Raw genomic sequence first — 24,943 nt, 5'->3', positions numbered from 1 at the left:
CATTTAGCTACTGAAGCAAGCCAGTGATGCTTGAGCAGGATATTCTTTTGGATTGACTGAGGGTTTTGATGCAGTGCTTTTGAGTAGCATTCTGAACCATAATCCGGCAACACGCACATCATGATTTATATTTGATACTGATGTTACATACGAGTAGGTTTAACATTTTTAAACAATGCTATGCATCTGGGAAGTCTGTGTTTTGCATGGTCAGAATTTTTATATTGTTTTTCAGAAGGGATAGGAGGGGATGATGACCTCTGCTTTGTTTTTCCTCTTGCCTTTATTCTGACTAGCTTTTTCCTATGATAAAAAGAGGGAGTTGAAAGAAAGGGATTTAGCAATTTGTTACTCAGGGAATTTGGGAAGTATTTGGGCTAACAGTCTGTATTTTGGCTATTTAATTCAAGAGGAAATCTCACAAATTCTAGCTTCTGGTGATACAGTAAATTCTGTCTGGGCAAGTAGCTGTGGTTTCTATTGCCAGTAGGATGAAGATACTACACAGTAGGGCTGTGCAAGTAGGTTTGCATTAAAAATAGGCTGGAGTGTCTGTGTTATGCTTTTGGCAAAACCATAGTTATTGGACTTTTGCCTTTTTAAGTATGAGGATAAATTTTAGAGATAATCTAGTGCTCAATACATAACACACAATGTAGAAATACAGGATGAAGTGTTGTGATCATGTGTGGTTTTAAGTCTTTCTTCTCATCTTGGGTTTTGTACCATTTTTCAGTCCCCAGTCTGTAGTGGGAATGCTGTTCTCCAGGATTCCCACTGCACAGGTAGTGTGCTGTTAATTTCAGGACTAAATTCTCTGACCCCTGCTAAAGCATGTAATAGATGTGTATTTCCTTAAAACCCCCTCAGGGTGATCATGGATCTTACGATGATGTTTGGATCTACTTTCTGTTCAAGGCCTTCTAAAATTATTCTAATGTATAAAAATTAAAGCTAAGGTTAGTTCTTCATCTGAGCTCAAACAGGGGTTCAGAGTAATTTGCTCAGGTTACTTAGTTTAATTTAAGAATGTTTTGTACAGTCATTTGAATGTGTGAAGATTTTTATAATGGTTTGAGGAAATGTTTTTTCTGTGATTTTTATAACACATCATATATCAAACTAAAGTGAAGACTCTATAGAGAGTTCTGTTCTTAAGGGGTTTTGGTGTCTTTTTTCTGTCAGAAGCCACCACAAAGTTTTGGTTATTGAAGGAAAAAGGGTCACAGAATCATGACCCTTCCAGCCCAGTGTCAAGGGAGTTCATTCTACAATATATAGAAGGAGAAATTAATTAACAAGAGCACTTGTATTGAAATCCTACCCTTGACATCATGCCATAGGCTACATTCTGCTGTAACCTTTTTTGAAATAATTCCATTAAAAGGAGACTGTTTCAAGAATGCCAGCTTGATATTAGATCACTGGCCATAGATTTATGGAATGTCAGCCCAGCTGCCTAATTAATAATTCCTCCTTAAATAATTAAGGAAGAAAGTGGTGTTTCAGCAGGGATAGGAGTATTTGCCTAAAATGGCAATTAACGAAAGACTTTTAGTGTCATTGTAGTTGTAACTATAAGATTAGAGAGGCCTATCATCAGGTGTCCAAAAGTGTGCCTCAGTTTAACAAATGAGTTAATTTGTAAATGAAATTGTTTTAACTATTGAGGAGTTGATTATCTTGAAATTTGCCAAAGCTTTGGATGGGTATCACACATCTCTGCTGTATTTCCCATCAAGAAACCTGATTCTCTGAAGTACTGTGCTACACAGGGAGATTTTTCTCACTTTATCCTTCCTTGGCCAACAAGTAGAATAGTCAAATATAGGATCAGCTCTGTGGTACTATTTAAACTGCATTAATAATGTGCATGACAGAAAACGAAGGCTTTTGTTTCTGAGTGTGGAATTTTATGTATTTTCTAAAGAAAAATAGTAATAATAAAGTAATTTTTAAAATTTAACAGCCTCTACATGCCATCCAATAAATAATAATTATTTCTTTGAAAACTGAAAGTTCTTTATGTGATTTAATAGGATTTTAACAGTTGCCAGTAAAGTTTGCAATGCAAAGTGCACAAGGTGACTCAACCCTTGGCATGAGCAATAAACTGTCTGAGAAATGCCATTGCAGCTTCATGACCATTCTGTTACTGTGGTCCCTAAGAACAGAATTGTTGTATTTTCTTTTGTGCCAGTTACATGAATGATTTCTTGCCACGATAGTTTAGGCAAAAGAAAAAAAAAGAACCCAAACCCCAAAGTCCAGGCTTAATTTTTGCCAGTGATTTGAGACAATTCTACCTTGTGCAGAGTAGGATTTAATGTATAAAGATCCACATACAGAGGTTATACTTCTTTGAGAATTCAGTTTTTCTGATTGCTTGAATTTCTATGAATGAAAGAATTGAATTCATTCAGAAATAATTTGGCTTTTTTGAAAGTAAACTTACAGCTTGCTAAATCCCCTGCAAACATCAGAGAATGTATTCTTACACTTTGATTACACTTTTAGCCTTTTAAATCGCTGAATTTGTGCTGAGAACTGCTGCCATACTATAGCATTACTGGAGAAGAGTGATCTGTTCTCCAGAGCTAGTAGAAAATTTGAATTGGTAATCCAAAAATTGTCAGAAGATTTTATCTTTTCTACATATTTTTTGAGGTTTTTTAAAACTATTCACAATTTTATTTGATGTGTCTGTTATGTTCCATGAAGTAAATATATCTCAAAAATATTTTTTGAAAGATGGAATTCTTTTTCTTTGTCTGCATTTGGGCCAAAGATCTGTTTTCTGTAAAAGTCATGTCTGTTTTAACTTACCCAGTCATTTTGACTACTTCAGTATATTGATTACGAATTAAGAATAGTTTGGTCCATTGTGTATAAATAGCCCAATAAATATTTGAGAAGTGCCATAAATACTTCATACTATCAGGGCAAATGACTTAAATCACATGAGCCAAGTCAATGTTAGATACCATCATTGTTCAAGGAAACCTGAGCATAATTCTCCAAACGGTAATTTGGTTTTTTTCACATATCTCCAACGTTTTTATTCCTCTTTCTGCGTTCAGATGCTGGAGGTTGTGTGGGGTTTAGCCAAGCATGTGTGAATGCAGGCATGTGCACAAACATGTGCTCACACACTCCCAGCTCCTGCTCTATCATCTGTCTGTTACTGCCTTGGTACTTTGACTTTCCACACTTGGACTTCCACTGCCTCACATTCGAGTGTGAACATGCTGGGGGGGCATTCTTTTATGTTTTATGTTACTCAGAATTTCCATCTGCTTCTACTTGACTTGTGGTTGTGAAGATCATGCTTGGCCCATGGGATCTTACACAGTGCCGAGAGGATGTGGAGTTTTGTCAGCCAGGGAAATATGTCTGGCTTTTTTTTTTTGCTTTTTTTTTTTTTCTCTTCAGCAGCATTCATATGCTTCTCTTCTTGTGTGGTCCCCACTGAACTGAGTATATTTTACAGAAATACTCTCCCTCTCTATCTTCTGTGTGCTGCTGTCTTTTAAGCAGACTGTATTAGAAATCTGAGATCCAAAAAATGTTAGTCCTGACTGAAAACAAGGTAGTGTTACATGGAAAGGTACTTTAATCGTTGCACATTCCAAATTTATAACAGCATTCCACATTCTGGTTACAGATGAGTCCTGGTGGATCTGCAGTTACCAATAAGCATCCCTGTTATATCTTTGTTGAGTATTTTGTGCTTTCTTTTTGCAGGCACTGCTACAATCTACAGTTCAGCAGCAAGAAGCAGCTATTGAAAAGCAGTATCTATTAGCAATTGAAAAGCATTCTCATAAATGTGAAGAACTTCTTGATGCTCAGGTATGGATGTGCACATGCAAGAATTTCCCTGATTTTCTTTTCGTTTCAACTCTTTCCTCCTTGAAAACAAAATTAACACATATGATCCCCAAAGAAAATTATCCATTTTCCACCTTGTTTCCTCAGCATACCACTGAACACAGGCTTTTAAAAATGCTAAATAAATAAGGACTCTTCATCTGTTGGGATCAACAATGTTCTGTAATGCTGGAGCCTGCTCAGAACAGATTCAAGGAGAGTGTAGCACTGAGAAGAAGTCTCAGAGCAACTTAATGCTTACTTTTTAACTGCTGCCATTTTCTGTGGTTGTGGAGAAACCATTCAATTTTTTTTAATTTATGTAGTTAAATGCAGGGTTTGATTGTGTGGGATTTGCGTGGATTTTTGGTCCAAATTTTGTGATGGTTCTTAGATGATAGACAAAAACACGTGTTATCAACACTTCTTTTTATTTCATAGAAGTCTTACCTAAAAATAAAACCTATGAGGAATTATACAATATCCAGATATATATATAGATATATGTTAATGGCCTAAACTGGTTCATTTAGCATGACTTGAATAAAAGTGCAAATACTGTACAGCAAGTATTTGAAATCAAAGCAGTTACTAATGAGTATCTGAACATTGTCAACCTGTTTTGTTGTCAGTAAGATCTTGATTTGACTGAACTCCAGCTCTTGAATCAAAATAAATTCTTAAATTTGCATGGAGTATATTTGGCCTAAATACATCAAAGGTCCCCTTGAAGTACTCCACCATTTCCAGAAGTGTTTTAAGACCATTTGACTGTTCTGAGCATATCAATTAACACCTATTGCAAATGTGTATTAAATATATAAGCATCTCTATAAACAGTATGAAGGAAATATGTAATAATGTGGAGAAATTGATTGCATCATGAATGAGGTTATTGCACAGAACTGCAGTTATTTAATGCTTGCTATAAAGCTCTGCCTTAAGAGCAAGTAAAAATGAATTTTATAAAAATATTTGTGTTTTTGGAATGAACAAACCGTTTGCTAACTTGATATCACTTTCTGGATGTTAAAAAGCAGTGAATCTCATCAAATATGGAAGCGTCACAGGAAGGTTTTTTGAGAGTGTTCTTACAGGCTGAGCAAAATTTTGCACCTGTGATCAGATGGATTTGCATCAAAACCCCCAAAACGGGACAGAAATGTGAAAACATGTTTGTGAGGTTCAGATTTACCTTGGGACAACTCAGCAATGTGAAGAATTGTTCTTGATCACAAGGACAACAGAGTGGTTACGACATAGCAGTGTCCAGGTCACACCATGTCTGCATTTAACATCCCCTTCAGATCACAGAAAAAGTCACTTTTGTTCACTAACTTCCAAATAATCTCTCATTCGATGCAATCAAGGCTTTCTACCTTTAATTGTAATATAAAACTGGGATTTTGAAGCCTAACCAAATGGAAAAGTATCAGTTCTAATGGTTGAGCTGTCAGGTTTAATTAAATGTGATTTATACTGATAGATTTTATTCGCTCCTAAAACTTTGTGGAAAGATCTGAGAAATAGGTAGTGTGGTTTTATTCTTTTTGAACACATCTACTCTTAAATGTATGTTTTTGTGTTTGTTTTCACATTTCTTTTTCTTCAAATGGTTTTGTTCATTGCTAACAGTTGAGATTGATGAAATTACTACTAATATTTATGCACTGAGTGATGAATATTTTGTGTAATGAGATTGTACATGCATAGCCACTTTTACATGGAGATTTATAAGTATTTGTATCACTGTAAAGAATTTTTTTGAATCACACAGTGCAAGTATAAACTCAACACAAAAATCACTTATTTTGTTGTTTCTTTCTAACATTCTTGCCTTACAAGCAGTATTTTGCCTCCAAAGTTTTAAGCCCATGTAAAACTGTCAACCCCCATAGTTTTTTGCCACTCATTTGCCATTCCTTTTAAATTTTCAGCTGCTTTATTTCCAGTTCCACCCTATTAAGATTATCTCATGATAACGCCTTTCTCATACTTTCCACTTACTCCCATTAGCCCCTTAAATTCGTATTCCCCTCCCTCCCAAAAGCTTCTTTGAGAAGGAGGAAAGGCTCTTTTTCTCTGCCAGCCTTTAACCTACCATTAGAGTTTATTGAAGTCTCTGATTTTGAAGCCTTAATTTTATCAGGTGGAGATTCAGGTTAAAATTCTGTCTAGAGAGGTGCTGTCCTGCTGATAATGTTCAGTGTCCAAGGCTGTGTTTTTCAGGATGGGGGAAGATGTGAAAGACCTCATTCCTAGGTTGCCCAGGGAAGCTGTGGCTGCCCCTGGATCCCTGGAAATGTCCCAGGCCAGGCTGGATGTGGCTCTGAGCAACCTGGGACAGTGGAAAGTGTCCCTGTCCATGGCAGGGAGTTGAACCAGATGATCTTTGAGGTCACTTCCAGCCCGGGTCATTCCATGATGTCAGCATTTCCAAAAGCAAGCCAGGCATTCTTGTGGTGTATTTAGGGGCACCAATGTCACAGTGTCCTCCATCAATGAACAGGGCAAAGAGAATTCTTCTCCTCCATGCCAGAAATCAGTCATGTCATCTAGTGAATAGTTAGGAAAGCTGTGCACATCTGTTTTGCTTTTCTGTCATTTGAGGATATCAGACAATGCCAATGGAAAGCACATACCAGTTTATTACAGCTTGGAAAATCACAAATTTCACCCTTATCTTCTTCTGAGACACAGACCTTTGGTATTGCCTTCTGAAAATGAACACCAACTGTGATCTGGTGGTTTTACTCATGTGCTGTGTGAAAATACATGCTGAGAAACATGATCAACAAACTTCTGAATAGGTTTTTTTAATACTCAGAAATTTCCCTTACTATTCAATCAAAGCTGATGGATGGTGTTAAAATGTGACTATGGAGAGGTATGGTTTTTTATTCTTTTTAAAACAATCAATGATCTACTTATTAAGGCAAAATAAAATATTAAATACCTATAGCAGATCACTTCTTGTTTATGAGAGATGGTTTTCCCTTTATTTACTTTCCACTTGTCTTTCCTTACCCTGATGTTCTCCTTCCTTACTGTTTCTAAGCAGGGGGAAGCAGGCATTCTTGGATGGTGAGGGATTCAAACAGGTATGAAGTGAGGTTCAGAGCACACATTTCCTTCTTAAATAATCACTTGACAATATTCCTTGCACATTCTCCTGCTGGGATTTCTCATGATGATTTTATGAGTGTGCAACATGTCTCACCTTTGCAGTTGCAACAACATTTCAGATAAGCAGAGTTACCCCCATGTCTATAATGCTTTTTCCACTCTGTCATGATGTTGGCTGTCATTTGTATGATAAACAGTAATTCAAAATCCGTTGCATGAAATCTTTTGTCTCTTTGAGACTCACTCAGAGAAGCACTGGTTTATCTCAGATTTGAAAACAATTTGTTGAAAGGTCAGTCAGAATAAAAGTTCCATTGGCTGGAACTCATTTATTAAAGCTTATTGTGGTCTCAAGAACAGTCTGGGGACAAGCAGAAAACTGAGGTGACAACAGCCATGAGCTGCTGGAATGCGATAGTTATCTTCTCTGGTATTTGGATGATGCATTTTGATGTGTTTTGCATAACCTTTTGGGAAAGGTACCAGTATGTCTCCCGACAACTCCTGGAATGTCAAATGTAAGAAGTAGTTTTCTTGTATAGTGAGTGATTGTATGCCAGGGAAAACGTTTATTTCATTCAGCAGCTTGGTGTTAGAGTCAGGAGATATAATTTTCTATGATTTCAAATAATTTCATATCTACTCAAAATGTGCCTCATGTTTCTCTAATAATGCTTATGTTATGAATTTTGATTATGTTTTTCTTCTCCTGTAAACAAAAGAGGTTCTATGTTTTTCCCATCTGATGGTAGAAATTGTGAAATTTATTTAATGCCTGATCTTGAAGGGGCCATATGCAAACTAGATTCTGAGAGTCTTGTGAAGGTTTGCATTTTTGGGAGACATTAGCCAATTTTTTTCAGTGGAAGTAATAATCCTGAAGACTTGCAGACTGAAAACACTGTGGTGGGCATAACCTTTCTGGCTCATGAATTCCAACTATGATAGGTTTGGAAATTATTTAGAGTTCTTACCATGTCCCCTACTCTGGGCATTTCCTCCCAGTTCTCAGAAATCTTGTAGTTTGCTGCTGTAGAAATACTTGTTTATTCATTCCCTTCGAAACCAAGTACTTCTAATCAGTCATTCCTGTTACATTTTCATGCGATTTATCTTCACATAATTCACCTAGTTGTGTCTTTTCAGGTCTCCTGCTCTTCTGCCAAGACTGAAGTTACACTTTCTCAGAACTTCTTTATTTTCTGGTAGTTCCTCAGTATGTAAAGGAGCAAAAAAAAAAAAAAATATTAGAATCCTGTGGCAAATCTGAGAAATTTATTCCTGAATTCCTCATTCCGAATTACCTCCTTTATTTCCGTGTAAATAGAATCAAAATAAAAAGAGCAAGAATCAGCTTTTCCTGTGCTGGGAAGGCTTTTTTTTGCTTTTCTGTTTGCTTGTTTTTCCTAAATTCTGAAAAAGCATTACCTTCCAAACATTCCATGAAAAAATCTGATAACAGCATAACTGTTTGGTGGAGTTTCTTGAATATAACCCCTTACCAGAGTTTTCCAACCTGATTTCAGTATGGCCACTCTCACCTACTAGTTGGAGGTTGATTTTGCAGTCCCTTTGCACCACTAATTCAGCCAGGACACTTCTAACATCTCCACGAAAAATCTTGCTTGGAAATTACATTTGCTTCCTTGGATTTGTCAAATGGCACTTAGAAGTAGCTCTTTTGAGTGATTTTTTTTTTTCTTTCTGTCTTTTGCTTATACAACTTGTTATCTTCAAGCTTTCATTACTTGTTGGGAATTTATGCCATCAACTCTTGTCAATACTGAACAGCTAAGTAATATAGTATGATTTTTCTCCTCTGTTATTTTCCTGTCAGCTGTTGCTGAAAAAAAAATTTGGTTTCCTCTGTTTTGCTGTCTTCCATTATTGAATATTTTGCTGTTTACATTGCTCATATTTTAGGAGTTTGTTTCCTTTATTTTTTCCTGATAAATGGAGCAGTTTGTGGAGAACTCATACAGGCAGTGAAATGAATTAAATCACAAAAAAGAAGAAGTCATTGATACTTCTTTATAATTTTCGTATTTTTATAAAGTTGCTTATCTCTGTACCCTCAGGACCTCAAAGTGTGTTGGGTTTTTCATGGTCTCTATTACTGTGGGCTTTCCAAGAAAAGTATTTTCATTATTAGATGCCTTTATATAGCTTCTCACTTTATTTATAAAAAGAGTGAAATACTTATGCAGCAAAATGTTTTACCCTTAAGTTCAGCCTCTGATGTGCCTCAAATGACACAGTTTGTGCACTCACTGCATGCTGCTGAATGGAATGCTGAGTGCAAGAATATCCTTGGTTATTTCATTACCTCCATTATAATTTTTCTTTACATTCACATTGTTTTAGCTTATTTCATAATGTTTTGTCATTTTTATAATGTTTTCAGAGCTGTCTCTCTGAAAAGCTTTGCTGCTTTGTTAGACACTTGAACCTCAAACTGGCAAAAGGACACAGTTCAACCATGCAGTAATGAGTTATAATTTGAGGAAGTGGAAATATGTACCAGATGTTGGAATTCTTCAGACAGATTTTCCACCTTGCCCTGCCAAACACTGAGATGCCACAGATAGTGAGGACAGTGTAAGAAACCAGTTACAATCCCCAGATCTTGTCATTTGACTTAGGCACAGCTTAGCGGTGCTGAGCAGAAGGTGCAGCATAGAAGAAAATGCTGTTAAATGGAGCCAGCCTTTTCCAGAGGAGCAGAAAACTGTTATTATTTTAATAAGGTCGCCTTTTTCCTCGGGATAATATTTTGAATAGGATGTAGAAATGGGAATATTTTGATAACTTTACGAAATCATGATGTATTTTTGTTACGTCACCTTCCTCTCACAGAATAATGTTTCCCATGACCTCTGTTATTTCTTCCTACTGTTAGGTCCCTTCATGAGAGACAGAAATAAAAGTAGAAATTTGTGAGTTCAGAAGGTTTCTTTTCAAATAGGTGAACAGATTTGAAGTGTTGAATTCTTAAAAAGCCCCATCCAGTGGTTTATTTTTATGAAGTAATGAAACATTTACTTGATGTTTCTAAAGATAATTTTCCCCCGAGTCTTGAGGGAGGAGGATAGTTCTATGTTCATATATTATGAAGGTACAAAGAAACCCCCAGTATTGCAGATGACATTATGTCTGTGTTTTTTCTATTAAACAACAAACTACAATGCAGTTTCATTTAAAAAATCAGTAGATATTTGTAACAAGGAAAACTCGTCATTCACTGGGGGTCAATTAGACAAATGAATGTCTTAATATACTGGTTTGGATAATGATGTCATTAAAAGAAGGTTCCAAGTGTCATTTCATTTGTGTGTGAAAAGTGTTTCCTCAGGTGAAAGACCTGCGCAAGAGGGAAATACCAACAACCTGTTGCAGTGATACTCCAAATAATGCGAGGCCTCTTAGTCGTTTTTAGTGTTAGGGTACTCATATTAACTTGGATGTTCTTTGATTAACTGTGATGTTCTTGGCTGGTTTATTTTGAATGTTTATCCAACTGACTACTTTTACATAAGCTATGAATAGCAGCTACCAAAATGACTTTATCCAGGTGAAATTTGGTGATCCATGCAGAATGATTTATTCAATATTGATAAGAAACCAATCTGCTGAAACATAAATTGGATGCCCATTGCTATAGCAAAAGAATTGCATTTTTATTTAGTGGATGAAATCCTGTACACATTTTGTTCTAAATGAAAAAGTACAGGACTCAGAAATAAGCTATTTTCTTAAAAGGCATTTCAGTTCATTCAAGACACCTGATTTTTTGTTTGACTTCAAATTTGGAGTTTGGGATTAAGATGAATATGTTAGAATAAGTTAGAATTAGTTATTAATAGCATTAATGCAGCATTTTAGCTCTAAAGTAGCTCATCTCATGCATTATTTCATTCACCCTTTAAGTTGGTGTTTAATCTTCTATGAAATCCTTCAAATTATGATTACCTGAAAGAAAAATTTCATGGTTCCTCAAAAATAAATTTAATATATAAAAATAATAAAAAAGACTGACTAGTTGCTAGTGTGATTAAATCTGTTTACAATGTCTTCTGTGACTCACATTCCAGGAAAAAAAGAAAGATTTTTTTGATTTCTTTTTTACAGGAATCAAGAAAAACCACAGGACCTCTGTATTTATATTTGAATCTACATCAAACGTTTTTCATTTGGAACCATTGCCTAGAGAACTTCTTGCAGGGAGGAAAACATTATAACCTATTTTTGAATGCCTTTTGTTTTAGGCTAATTTTCACAAGACTCTTCTTGACCCTCTCATGCTACTTTCCAGAGGGTTGGGTAGAAATACTAGAATTTCTCTCCACTGTGGAATACCACTTTTTAGAAAAGTTGGAGGGTTTTTTCCTTCTTCTTCTTTTTTTTTTTTTTTAATCTCTTTCCTCTGTCTCACTGGGCCATCGTGTCATGAGACAATTTGCTCTTCAGAATTTTTACAACTCCAAATTTTACACTCTTAACCCTGTACTCCCTGTCGAAGGAATAAAAGGAGGTAAATTACAGCTTTGTGGGAAAGAAGTCTAGTTGAGAGTGCTAGGTTATGGAAATCAGGAAAAGTGGTGCATTAAAGAGCTGTACTATTTGTTGTGTCTAAGCTGAAAGTTTTTTAGATCTGAGTATCTAAAATATAGTGTTCAACTGTCTGCTGTGACTTATAGATAATACACAAAATGTGAATGGGCAAGGAAACTTGCACTGGGTGAAAACTTCTCTGTTGCTCTGAAGTGGAGTTTTCACTGAGATTTATTTTTGTCTCACACTGATTTGTGCACCCTATTTCCACTTCTGTAGCCATAATTTTTTATCAGTTTCCATCTTTTTGCTCCTTATTCCAGAAACTCAATAAGGTGTATCTGTTTATTAACAGATGGGTAATTGGATTCAAAGTTCCAACGTACTTAGATTTGTTTTTTACCTGTTTTCTGGTTCTTGGATTGTTGATTAATTAAGGAAACTCTCACCTCAGCTTCTGTTTAAAAACTTCATGGGCCCTTGTGCAGGTTAGGTGTTTTTTTCCAAATTTAAGGCTTCATCTATAAGTCTCCATCCCCAGTTTCACAGGAAACCTGGAAGACTTGGTTACTTTTCACAGGACCACTGGGTCTGATGAAGTCGTTATCCTGCCTACAGGAGACAGATCACTCTGGCTTGAAAGCTTTTATTAGGTTTCCTGTTTGAAGGAAGGGCAGTGTGCTCTTGACAGGTACAATTACCAGGAGCAAGTGGCCTCTCCATGGCTTGGGAATCACAGTTGAGAGCAGATGTAGCTCCGAGTGGTACCAGAAGGCTCAAAGCTCTTCCCTTGTGGCAACTTGAAATGGGGATAAAGGTAACCCAGAAATCTGATGGACAGCCTTAGTATGAAACCTGGAAATCTGATGGTCAGAGTCAAGCTGGAATTCACTGTCTGCCAGGCTTAAACTAGAAACTCTCACCTCACTGAACAAACTGACTTCCATTTTTTTGCAGATGCTTTAAAGATAGAGGTGCTTTTCTGTAAGGAACTCTCCTCAGAAACTCCCGTGTTGATTCTTGACGAGAAAATAAAAGTTCAGTCTTTTGCTTGACATTAATTAGCTTTGATTTGTGGCATGTGTCTGCAAAGATAATTGCTTGTGTTTGTTTTATGTTGTGTCATTGTGAAATAACATATTTGCAGTCCATGCAGTTAGTCAAGTGAAGAGTCATGGAGAGCATTTAGCTAAAAAAATCCATTTCTTGTTTCACCTTTGAGTTAATGGGAAAATGTAATTCCTGTAAGTGCCCTGATATTTAAAGATGATGTCTGAAAACACAAGAAAAGTGAGTTACATATCATTAAATATAAACATGATGTGAATTTTGCTACTCCTTCCACAAGTGTTTTCCATTAGAATATGTCTACCACATTCAGACCTATTTTAAGTAAATTCACAAGGAAATGCCTCTTTACATGTTTATCCTGGAAGGGCAGATAGGTGTTTTATTTTATAAAGCAGTCTAAAAGTTTTCTATTCTTCAAATGAAAAAATATTTTTCAGAGCATAGTATTGCAGTTTGGTAATGTATTTCTAGCTGCCATTAGAGACACTTGAAATTAAAACATAATAAAATTCGTGAAACAGACATACTGGTTCTTAGAAATGCTGGTGAAAGGGGGATTTGCCTGCATAACTGTTCGTGTAAAAAAATTATGTTTGTTATATCCATTTACATTAATATAAAACTCTATTGTAACACTTTCCTCTTGGTGATCTTGTAAAATATTATTGTGCTGTGATACTTTCAGGTTATAATATGTCATCTCTTAAATAACATGTAAAAAAGTGCACTGACTTGCTAGCAATTATCTCATGACAAATATGTGGCATCAATAATTTCCAGCAATCATGTTTAGTTTTGGAAAACAGCTTAGCTCTTACAGACAAAAGCCACATCCTGAAAATTCTTTACTTGATACAGAGAAAATCAAGTCAATGGGTTGTGATTATGAACAGTGACAGGTTCTGTGTCTGTGTATAGACTACGTGGTCACATCACTTCAGAGTTCATTTTCTGCCTGAAAAAATGTTTTGGGTAACAAGAAATTGAGGAGAAGGCAGCATTCTCCTTTGTTCACATTTCCTGGCTCTCGAGGTTCATGATATCACAAATGGTTCAAAAAATCACATTTCCCTTCTGCTCTATGTGGCTATAACTGAGAGGTAGTACAAGCCTAATTTAAATGCTGCGACTGTTTAAATGAAATACAATCTTTATCAATTGTCTAAGTATTGCTTTAATAAAGCAATTAATTTTCAAACTTCTTTCCCAATACTTTTTAGACTGAGAGGAAATACTAAATATTCAGGAAGCTAAACATTTCTAATATTGTAATATTTTTCATTACATGAAATATTTAAAAGAGTGCTATGTATGTAATTTAACTGAATCTACATTTTAAGTAATTTTGTAAGTAACTGACAAGTCTAAGTGTCTTGGATGAGTTCTTTGTGTCTGTTTTACTCACTGGCTGTGCTTACAAAAATATGAATGTTTTCTCCCAATAGCACCAGCGACTTCTTAACATTTTGGAAGCAGAAAAGGAAGTGTTATCAGAAAAGATAGAAGAAGCTTTGATGCAGCAGTCGCAAAAGCACAAGGTATTGCTTTTGTTTACAAAAAAAAAAAATAAGAGATCAGATCAGCATCGTGGAGATTATTGGGAATGATCCTGTCACAATAGCTGACAGGAAGAGGAAGCTTTCTTAAGAACTTTGACTATTTGAAATTATTTTTAACCACTCCTGTATTGTCTATTGCAGTTTAATTTTTCATAATACTTGCAGGAAGTGCTGGACAAATGTTTGGATGAAGAAAGACAAAGGAGCAAGGAGGCTCTGGCAGCTGCTGCTAAGGTAGCTCTGGTTAATTAGTGGATATGCAATGAGAGTTCCATGGGTGTGATTAGAAATGCCAAGTTCAGACACCCAGTTTTGTTTCATAGCTAAATTTATCAAACTGTTCTCACCTGTGTTCAGGAGAAGCTGGTTCTACTGAAAATGAACATACCTACTATATCCCATGCCATAATACAGAGATGTAACTTCCTTCTCTTGGACAATAGCCTCTGAATTGTTTATAACAACAAATCACAACCTTGCAGTTCATTTGTTGCTGTTACCTAAATGTCTGCTTTTGTGGTCTTTCAACATCAGTGCATCTCAGTCTGAAGAGCTTGGGTAGCAGGGTGAACTGATGATCTCAGTGCAATTAGCTTCAGGTCTTATTTAACTTTCATTGAATATGGTCATTTTCAATAAGCAGAAAACTATTTTTAAAAATCAAATAAACACAAGGACATTTTGAATTATTTTATGTAAGTTGCTTTTGACTAAAAGTGACTGTTCAGTTTTTAAATATGATTTCTCCTGTCTATTTCATTATTAAGTGCATTGGTGTTAGGACAATAATTTTGTAAATGTTAAGCTAGAATTAATTGCTAATACTGATGTAAAATCCAGTGTAAAAGTTCAGTTGCATGTAATGATCTGGGGGTGTGAGTGATGTGTGTTACCTAGCACAGTTCATCAGGCTATACTGTAATTTCAGATCATGGTTGAATATAATGATTGGGAGGAAAAATAAAGCAGTATTTCTTGTAGCATGGCTAAGGAGCTTTGGGAGGGAAGACACATTTGTCTTTATTACATATTGGCTAATTTTCTACAGAAAGTGCTCACACTGTTTTTGCACGTCAGATATCTGTAGATAAGAGCAGGAATATCTCTTACATGGAAATATCAAGGGAGGCCCATGATGTGCCTACTCTTACATGGGGTTTGCTGCCTTTTTTTTTTCTTTTTTTTTCTGTTTTTTTTCTTTTTGTGTTAAGCAGTCTAGTTACGAATTCCTATGTTTTCAGTAGGTGGGAATTTAAGAGCCTTACCTGTAACTTCCTTTTCCTTTCTGTAACTACACAAGTCATTGCCCAGAGGTAATACCTGCTTCGTAGCACCTTATGATAAATTTAACCTCATAGTTCAGAAGTGAAAATATTCACATCCCATACCTTGTCAGCTCGTAGGTCTCATTAGAAGAAGGTAATATAGATGAGTTAGTCATTCAAGCTGGGTGTGTTTCTCATCTAATTGTGCCTGATCTGTTTCAAAGGCTGAAAAAGAAGTAGTGCAGGAAGCTGTTCTGAAAGCAGTAGAGGAGGAGAGGAGAAATATGGAGAAGATTCATGGAGAAGAGAGGAAACTCTGGGAAGCAGAACGTGACAGTCACAAAGAGAAGATTGCCCAGGCTGTTTCAGAAGCCATGCAAGAGCAAAGAAAGCAGAATCAGGTTAGTATGTTTTACCCTTCCATGCACCTGTTTTGTGTATTTTTGTTTTTAATTTTGAATGTCTTCTGTTTTTGTGGTAGATCCTCTTGTGACAGCTGTCGTTGGGTTGATATTTGCAATGCACAGCAATCTGTTTATCCTCATCTAGGCTGTGTGCCTGGAGAGAAGCTGGCACAGGCAGAACGAAATTCCTGTGACCTTTACAGACACATATATTGAAATTATATAAATCGTGACCTCCAAGTGCCTGGTTTTGTCCCCTGCCTTCAAAAGGAGTCCAAGACGAGGATCTCAGAGTGCAATTTATGCTGTAAACAGTTTGGGTGACTTCCACACCTGTGGAAGACTAATGATGTTACATTTATTCCTTATAGAGCAGGTACAAAACTAAGAATGGCTTATATAACCTGGATACCTAAACCAGTAATGAACCAGAAATGTTTCTAGAGTTAATAACTGGAGAGGTGCTTCTGTAACAATAATTGTATGTCACTTAAAACAAATGGAGAGGGACATTCCCAACAGTACTTTTAGCAATTCTAGGAACTACAAATTAAATATGTTCTAATAGCAGTTAAATTACTCTTCCAAAAGTTGAATTTTTTAGTCTGTGATGGTGGAAATATTTGGAGGAACAGCCTGTGACTTCACTTGATTTTTGGGTAACATACATCGAATGTTATAGTCTTCAGAATCTTAAGGAGTATGTATTTCATTGGTGTATTGGAATTTGATATTGCTGTAGTTTTTTATGTCCTGAATAAGGAAAAAAACAAACAAAAAACCCTCAACCAAAATAAAGCTTGAGAATTTGAAAATACAAGTAAAATATAGCCTATCACACAAACTCTTTGGGAACAGACACCATTTCTCTTTCCAGAGCTAAACACAATTAATCACCTCATACCTAATCAGCTGCACAAAAAAGTTGGATTTTGATGCTATGCCATTACCATACTCTGTATTGCTTACATTCCTTATGTAAATAGAACAATTTTAAGTTTTACATCTTCTTTACTTCTTTTGAATGTAAAAGCCTCAAGTGGTAAAATGTCAGTTGACAAGACTTTCAGTGAGGCATTGAGCACTCAAACTCTTCTTCAGAAAAGAAAGAGACCCAGCTGACTTAAAAGCTAAATTCAAGCTGAGATCAATTGCTTGGGCTTTAGTTAGACACAAATCCCTCAAACTGTCCAGAATGAGAACTAGTACCAGGTGCAAGGAACCTGTTCCTAGAAAGGAGACTGATAAAGCAGTTGTTTACTGCAGTAAGCTTTACAGCTTGTGGAACATGAAGAAATTAATAGGACTGTGGTAATGAAGTTTGGGAGGGGATGAAGCCTGATGGTTTTTGCTGAAGGAACCCCATGGCTCAGTCCTGGAGTTGAGCCAGGGCTCTGTATTTAGGGATTTGGGGAGCACTGGGTGTCCCAGGGGTGGGAGAGGTGGGGACAGAGCTGGCACAGTGACTTGGGGCAGGTTTGCCTTCCGTGCAGGGCACTGCAGGTTCCCATGGCTGGTGCTGCCTTTGAAGTTGTCACAAGACAGGATGATATCAGAAGTAGTTTAATATTGACGGATATATTCTTTGATAAAGTCTGAAATAGCACTGCCATGTCAGTGCTTCCCTGAGGAGCAGTTCAGGCCTCTCCAAAGGACAGGTTTTTCTGCTCAAGCTGCTTTTTGATCAAGCAGTTTGTGGTGTGGAAGTGCCTCGTGATGTCCTTGTTGTAAGCAGCACTGAGGTGTTGCAGACTCTTGTGATTAATTCTGCTGTAAATATCATGCATTTTATCTTATATCTTCTGTCATTAGTTAATTCCATCTCTTTTTAATATCAAATACATCTGACAACTTTTATTGTAACAGGAATCATTTCTCTTCTTCAAACATATAATTATTTCTGCTGTGTGTCAGGTTCATTTTTCAAATACCTAATCTGTTTTTAATTAAGAAAAAATTCAGATTTTTCTTGAGATTTCCAAAATTCTCTCACTTATGTGCATGATTTATCTGAATTTACACTCTCTATTCTCTAATTAATGAGAACAAATTCCCTGAGGAGGATGGACTTTCATGCAGAAATTGGTTTCTTGGAGAAATTTTCCCTTCTTCCTATGCCAAGAACTTGCATATCTCCTTTAGGCCATTGCAATTATAAGCAAACACCAACTACTAAAATTTTCTGTCAACAAAAGAAGTCCTGCAGAGCTGATGTGCCAAATGATAACTTATATGTGGTGTCAGATACAACTGTGGTTTAACAATGAAAAACTCCTGGCCCTACAGGCAGTTTGTGTGTGGGCATTAATATTTCCAGTGTAGAGCCTTCCATGCAGAGTTGTTTCTTATTTATGTTTTGTTTTCTATAAGATTTCTCTTTCCAGAGCCATAACTGCACCCTTGACTCTCTTGCTGTTATTGTTTAGACAATATATCAAGTCAGCTCTGTAACACCCAAAAGTCAAACACAGACTCTAACACTTTACACAATGGCATGTAAAAAAAACCTAGATTAAAATTTTATTTTGCTGTAAATTATTTCAAAGAGATTTGCTTCACTGATTTGAACCAAAGCAAAGAAATTATGCATAGTATTGAAGAGAAGGAATTCTCCTTCACTAATACTGTAAGTCTGCAAAATGGAAAGATCACAAAGGGTCACTGTGCTCTTCTGCAAATAGGTGAGGCAGAATGGCCCACTGAGTCAAAGTGCCCACAATTAACTCTAGGAATAATTAATGGAAAAATTCAAAAGCAGTCAAAATTTTATTATTTTCTTTGAGATGCAAACCCAGAGAGAAAGTGGCATTTTCATGTGTATAGGGCAGGAGTTGATAAAAGACATGTTTTAAGAACTGTAGCACCACTGGGTATCTGTAAAACACATAAATTAGGAAAATAAGGGAAAATAAATTTCTCTGTCATAGTGGTATGAATTTGTTGGCTTCTCCTTTACCTTCTAGACAAGAGAAACATGTTTAGTTTTGATTCTTTGGTTTAAAGGAGTACTTTACCCTCAATTAATTTTCTTTATTAAGATAAAACAGATTGAGGTTTTTTTCACCAGTGTTTAAATACATGCACTATGGCTATATATGGGGAAGCAAATGAAAAAAAAAAAAACCCACTTAAGTATGGCTGGGGAATTTCACTGGTCAAGCAATTTCAGCATAAGAGCAATAAAGATTTGCAGATCACACTTGTGCTGAATCAGGTGGTGAATTTTCCCTTCATCACCTAAATAATTTCTTTAAAAGAAGAAGAGGGGAGTGTTTCCTGTACAGGCATGGTATAGGTATTGTTTTAGACTGTTTTGGTGGTGCTGTTGCAGAGTGGCCAGGAAGGAGATCTGCAGTGGATGTGAATTTGGAAGGTTTATGCAGATGCCTTCTGCTTCTTAGATATTCCTGCTTGACAAAACTTTGTCTCAAAAAAAAAATGTTTGTCCTCAGTCAAATAGTTGTCAAGTCTGCAGATAAGGAGATGCTACTTCCATTTAAGATGTGTTGTACTAATTTCACATTGCCAGAGCAAAATCTGGATACTTAGAGACAGTTTAATAAATAAGTCATGATTAATATCAAATATTTTGTTACCAGATATGAAACAGCAGAGTAACGATAAACTTTCAGTGAAAGTAGGAACAAGATGAGTTAATATTTCAACTTGATGAAGCAACCTTGACATACTATTTTATTTCTTTCTTTAAGAAATTAAAGGATTACAGTAACAGGAATATTACTATTTTTTTTATGAAAGCTTTTCTTGAAAGCTTTGACTGTTCCCCTGACTTGGAGGGACATGGGATTTGTAATTAAAACAAAGGTATTGTTTTTTGCAGCTTTATAACTCTGAAGGGATAAATGAGATATTTTACATCACCAGGGAAATGGTAAGATTTTTTAGAGCACTCTCTAGAGGCTGTGAGGTATTAGAAGTCCATATGACTTTCCTTTTGGTCCAGACTGGCAGCATCTTCAGATTTTATAACTGTGTTATTCAGGTGCTTCATGATTTTATTTGAGGGTTTTGGGGGTTTTTTGTTTGTTTGTTGGTTGGTTTGGTTTTTTTTAATTCAGAACAGCATTCTCCATTTGAGGGAAGGGCAGGCTTGCATTTTACTTCAGGAAGAACAAGCTCTCCTTGAAGGAAATGAGTCGTCTTTTGATTAATGTTCATTTGCACAGGAACCTCCTTGTGATCCTTTCACAACACATTGAGAAGTCATTATAGATTAGGAACTCATCTGTTCAGCAGACTAGATGTAGCCTGGCATGTCTCCAGTATTTTCTATTTTTCATACATTGTCTGCTGGTTTTTACAGCGGCATCTTTCCTGCAAGGAGAGTTTAATGTCTGGGAGCTATCAGTGTTGAGAGGAATCCCTGGTGAAATTTTTCCACTAGAATGTTTTTTTCTAGGACACTTGTTGGAATAAAAAGTGAATGTCCTCTAGGTAAGGAGAAAGTTTAACAGGTAGTTTGGCTGAGGCAAGAGCTTTTTACCCCAGAATTCAAAATCGCAGTGGAGCTCCTGGGGTACAACTCTAAACTGGAAAAACAAGGGACAATCCTCTCTGTTGTCATCTTCTTTATGTTTATCTTTACTCTTTGAAAAAACTCAAATCCAAAACTTCTTTGGGGAGAGGTGATGATATCCATACAATTTTGAATAAAGTAGGAGGCTACTATATTGAATTTATAATCACTGAGCAGGTCAGAGTAGCTCCCATAGCTAGAATGCACAGAGCTCTCTGCATGGCAGTTGTTATCATTTTACAAAGCCAAAGACTCAATTACATAAAGGAGGTGAAATCCATGGTGGTGTGGGAGAGAATCAGCAAAAGAAACTGAAGAGAATTTATGCACCGCTATTTTTGTTTGAAAATAAAATCATTAAAAGTAAAATGAAAGCTGGCAGCTGCAGGGTGAACCCTGGAAATTTAAGTCCATCTCATAGCTTGAAATAAATAATTCTGCTAAGGCATTTGAAGCAAAGAATCACCTTTGTCATTTCCTGGAGGCTTAAATTTAAAATACTTTATATAATCTAGTGTAGTTTACCCTGATTCTCAAGGGCAAAAGAGCCTGAGTTCATCATTGCCATAATCCACACAGCAGATCCATTAGAGGCTCAAGTGTTCTGAAGGCTGAAAATATTTAGGGGGAAAGAAAAAAAAGAACTTTTAATTTATTAAAAGAACTGACATAAGCTCTGCTTCCTCTTGGACATGAGCACAAGCACTAAGGCAAAATTATCTTACCAATGGGAAAGTATTTTCAGGAAAACTGAGGCTGTGGTGTCTCATTCAGCCAAGCCACAACTGAGATATACTGAGATATACAAAGTAAAAATATTTTTGCAAGAAAATTAAAATAAAAGGCTTATGAGGAAAAAAAAAAAAAGTGAACTTCCCACCAGTCTTTGCTGAGTAAATCTTTAAGAATTAAAGATGATTGGATATGTTCACACTTCTGAAGGTTCATGTTCTTTGGTGTTCTTTGCAGAACAATAAATTTGTAATTTATGATCTTAGAAAGCATTAAGACCGTTTTACTGGCAAACATCTAGATAGTTGAAAAAGAATTTATTCTTTAAACTGTGTTGAATGACTTTCCATGGATTTCTGAATAATAACATATGCCATTGCTTAGAAGGTGGAAGAAAAATGTCGAGTGAATGGCTCCTTACCTGCTACATTATCAAAACCTTTTTCTCTTTTCCATGCTCATCTTCTTGAGGGAGTGCTTCTGTTGGTAGTTTGGCAAGCCTGAATGAATTTGGTACTGAAATTCTCAAGGAAATTGGAATTTCAATACCAATTTCGATTTGGTATTGAAATTCTCAAGGGTTTCCACACCCAGTCATATGTAAGGGAATAAAAGATATGTAAGTGAAAACATGAAGCCATTGCCTTTATACCTCAAGAACTGGCTTTTGTTTCTTTTCTACTAGTGCTAAAATTAGCTGTTAAATTTTTGCTGAAAATTATTGTTTGTCTAAGTGTTTTTCCCCGCTGTCCTGCATTTGAGAAGATTGTAAGGACTAAGAAGCTGAAAAGTCTTTCTAAAAAGTCTGTTATTAAATATTAATTTAATTTGAATTTCCTTTCCCTCAAACCTCTCTGTGTCTATGATGTAAAGAGGTTTGAGGGCATTGCCAGGTAAGGGAATACAGACTAGTTTATGTTTATCAGTCTCTGTCCATTTGTAATTCTTTTTGTGTTTCACAAGGGTTGCAGAGTCCTGTGGATGAGTCAGAGTTTGAAATACTCCATTTATTCTGTTTCTGAAGCACTCACCAAAAAGGCCTATTTGTTGATAGAATTTCAGAAATAACTTCTTTAGACTCTGTAGGATTTTGATTGGGTGGGACAGTGCTAATCTTTGGAAGAAAAAAACTGCTTGTTCAGTAACAGGCTTGGACTGCTGTAACATTGCTCTTCATGTTCAATATCTTGTGGATTCATACAAGAAGTTGTTGTGGGGTTTTTTTCTCTATATCCCAACTCCTACCTAAATAGTCTGTTGATAATATAGAACTTGCTCTTCAAAGGACCTCTTCTCCAATTTCTGTTGCCTTTATTGTTCAACTTCCAGTGGCAGTGTGTGCTCACACTTCTCTCAGGAAGGTAGCAAACCATTATTTTCAGTTTTACTCTCTCCTGGTTTTTGCACCGCTTTGCAGAAACATTCATTTTGTTTATGGAGACACATTAAAAGCAAATGTTGTGTAATCTTGGATGTGTGAGGGGGGACTCAACTGAGATCCCTACCATTAGATGAGTTTATCTTTAATATGCTCGGAGAGTCTGGAAAGGGAATAGTTCACGGCATAGAGGCTTTAACCACGTCTGACTTCAGAAGTAGATTGTAGTAGTTTATAACCACAGACATTATAATTTGAGGGTTCCTATTTTCTGAAAAACCACTAACATTGCAGTCTGTGGTTGCATTTCCTAGATAAAGTTTAGTACTGCCACCTGATCCTCGTGTGGAAACAAAAGAATTTTCCTATAAAATCACAAAGCAACATATGGCTTGCTTTATTTTTTAAACACTGTCTGGAGTTCTCTGGTATATTGAGTTTTTTGTATATACATGTTCTTTCTTTCTTTCTTCCTACAGATTTATATGTTGTGATTGTGGGGTTGTCACTGCTAATAAATGGTTGACTGTGATTTGTCAATTGAACATTTGAATAACTGTATTTTATTTTTTATTTGGTATTCTTATCTTTTAACTGCAGTCTTGTCAAGCACATGTATAGAGAGTTGTGCAAAGAAGCCAACTTTGTGACTATAATTTAGTGCTCCAGCTACTTATTAAATATGTTTAAAAAATAAAGGAAGGAGGGAGAAGAATTGCATCTCAAGTGCCATTTTGTAGAGTGTTCTTCCTCAGCTTCTTGTGGGAAACTTAGTTTTCCCATTTTCTTGACTCTATTAAAACAGCACTAAGAGCCTCAAATAACATTCTACCCTTTTTTAGATAAAGATGAATTAAGGGCCAAATTTTGCCTTTGTAACCAAAATCTAAGTTAGGATAATATCTAAAGGTGGATATAGCATAAGAGGGAAGAGCAGAGAAAGAGAAGAAGAAAAAATAAGCATATGCTGAGAGAATGTACCTGCAGCTGGAGCTTTGTTACACAGTAGTAATAGGTAATATCTGAATTTAAATAACTTTGTCTTAGTTGATAATTTACCCTAATGACAGAAATAGAGTGAAGACAGGCAGTGACTGAGTACTTAGAGGAGAGCACTTAGTATAGAAGAAATGAGGATTCTTTTCACAGAAGAAATAATTGATATTAATAACTGGTATAATTGATGATCCATAAAAGTATTGCTAGTGGTTTCTGTTTTCGTGCATTTTATTAATAGACTTGTAGAATTGAATTGTGTTTTTATTTGGACTTTATAGACCAAATATTTATTTGGACAATGTAGAGTTTCAAGTATGATATCAAGGATACTTAACATACTTTAATTGATTGTAAATATTTTATTAACGTAAAATTTTCTACATATTAAGATATAGAACCTTATCAGTTCTGTAATTTGCTTTTGAAGAGTTTAATGGGATACACGATGGGATTTTTTTTCCATTCTAACACCAGACAGTATTTTGGGACCTTTTGACAAATTAAACTGGCATGAAAATATAATTACAAGAACAGTGTGTTTCTGTAATATGTAATTTTCTGCTACTTTTTCTGTTAGTCTTGCCAGAGTTCTGCAGTGAAAGAGACCTCTTTCTCAGGACTTTTTCTTTGGTGAAGTGAATTAAAATAGAAAGAAATTATAATCACTTTTCACAACTATGATTTTCATATGTACTGCATTCCAGAACAGTGCGGACTACATAGTTATAAATTTTAAATCTGGGATTTTAGACTTTTTCTGCTATAAAAATAGCTAAAGTGTAGTTTTGCAGAAAGTATTCAGTTTTGGCTGAAATAGAGCAAATAACTAAAGGTAAGAAATAGAGTTTGCTTTTTCAGTTGAGTAACTTCCACTGAAGGGACTTTAAAAAATTAAAAGAGTTTGATCCAACTCCATGGATTCTTCATTTTGTACAATAACAGCATATTGTAAAATTCCTCTCTTAAATATACAGATGAATTATGCAACTTTATAAATATCTTCTACTTCCAAAACCTTAGAATTCTACCTGTTCTCTGGCCACCCTTCCCCGTTCCCACAAATTCAAGTTGTAAATATGTTTCATAAAATGTGTGTATTACTCTGCAGTCAAGCAAACCTATAAACAAATCTGTGGATAATGCAGTGTTGTGTCCAACCAGTGAAGAGTAATAAGGAATCCATTTATATTTACCTTTAATTTTCTAAAAGTTTTGGTTTAAAAAAAAAATCGCAGACGTGAATAAGTACACTAGAAGTCATGTTGTGTTCCTTTTTGAAACACTGGGTTTTTCCCATTATTTCCTGCTTAATCAGCACTAGTGTTTCTGTTTCTTCCAATTTGGGATGTCCAGAACAAAGGCATAGGAATTGCCAGTTTCTGCCTGATTTCTGAGACACTCTCCATCTCCCTCTTGATCTCTCCGACAAATCATTTGGGATCATATTATTA

The 24,943-nt window shown here is 35.8% G+C and overlaps 1 protein-coding gene across 6 annotated transcripts in view; it reads left to right on the top strand.

Moving 5' to 3' along the window:
• Window positions 1–24,943, top strand: part of CCDC91 (coiled-coil domain containing 91) — a 92,657-nt gene that overhangs the window by 49,287 nt on the left and 18,427 nt on the right. For all 6 annotated transcript variants that reach the window (XM_085048955.1, XM_085048958.1, XM_085048957.1 and 3 more), the window contains 4 exons: window positions 3,745–3,852; window positions 14,064–14,156; window positions 14,343–14,411; window positions 15,667–15,843. In XM_085048955.1, coding sequence (XP_084905081.1) covers window positions 3,745–3,852; window positions 14,064–14,156; window positions 14,343–14,411; window positions 15,667–15,843 — 447 coding nt within the window. The remainder of the gene's footprint in view (window positions 1–3,744; window positions 3,853–14,063; window positions 14,157–14,342; window positions 14,412–15,666; window positions 15,844–24,943) is intronic.

Source organism: Lichenostomus cassidix, chromosome 1Aa, assembly GCF_008360975.1.
Source record: "Lichenostomus cassidix isolate B80296 chromosome 1Aa, HeHo_3.0, whole genome shotgun sequence".
NCBI lineage: Eukaryota > Metazoa > Chordata > Aves > Passeriformes > Meliphagidae > Lichenostomus > Lichenostomus cassidix.
This window is presented reverse-complemented; position numbering and strand designations above follow the sequence as displayed.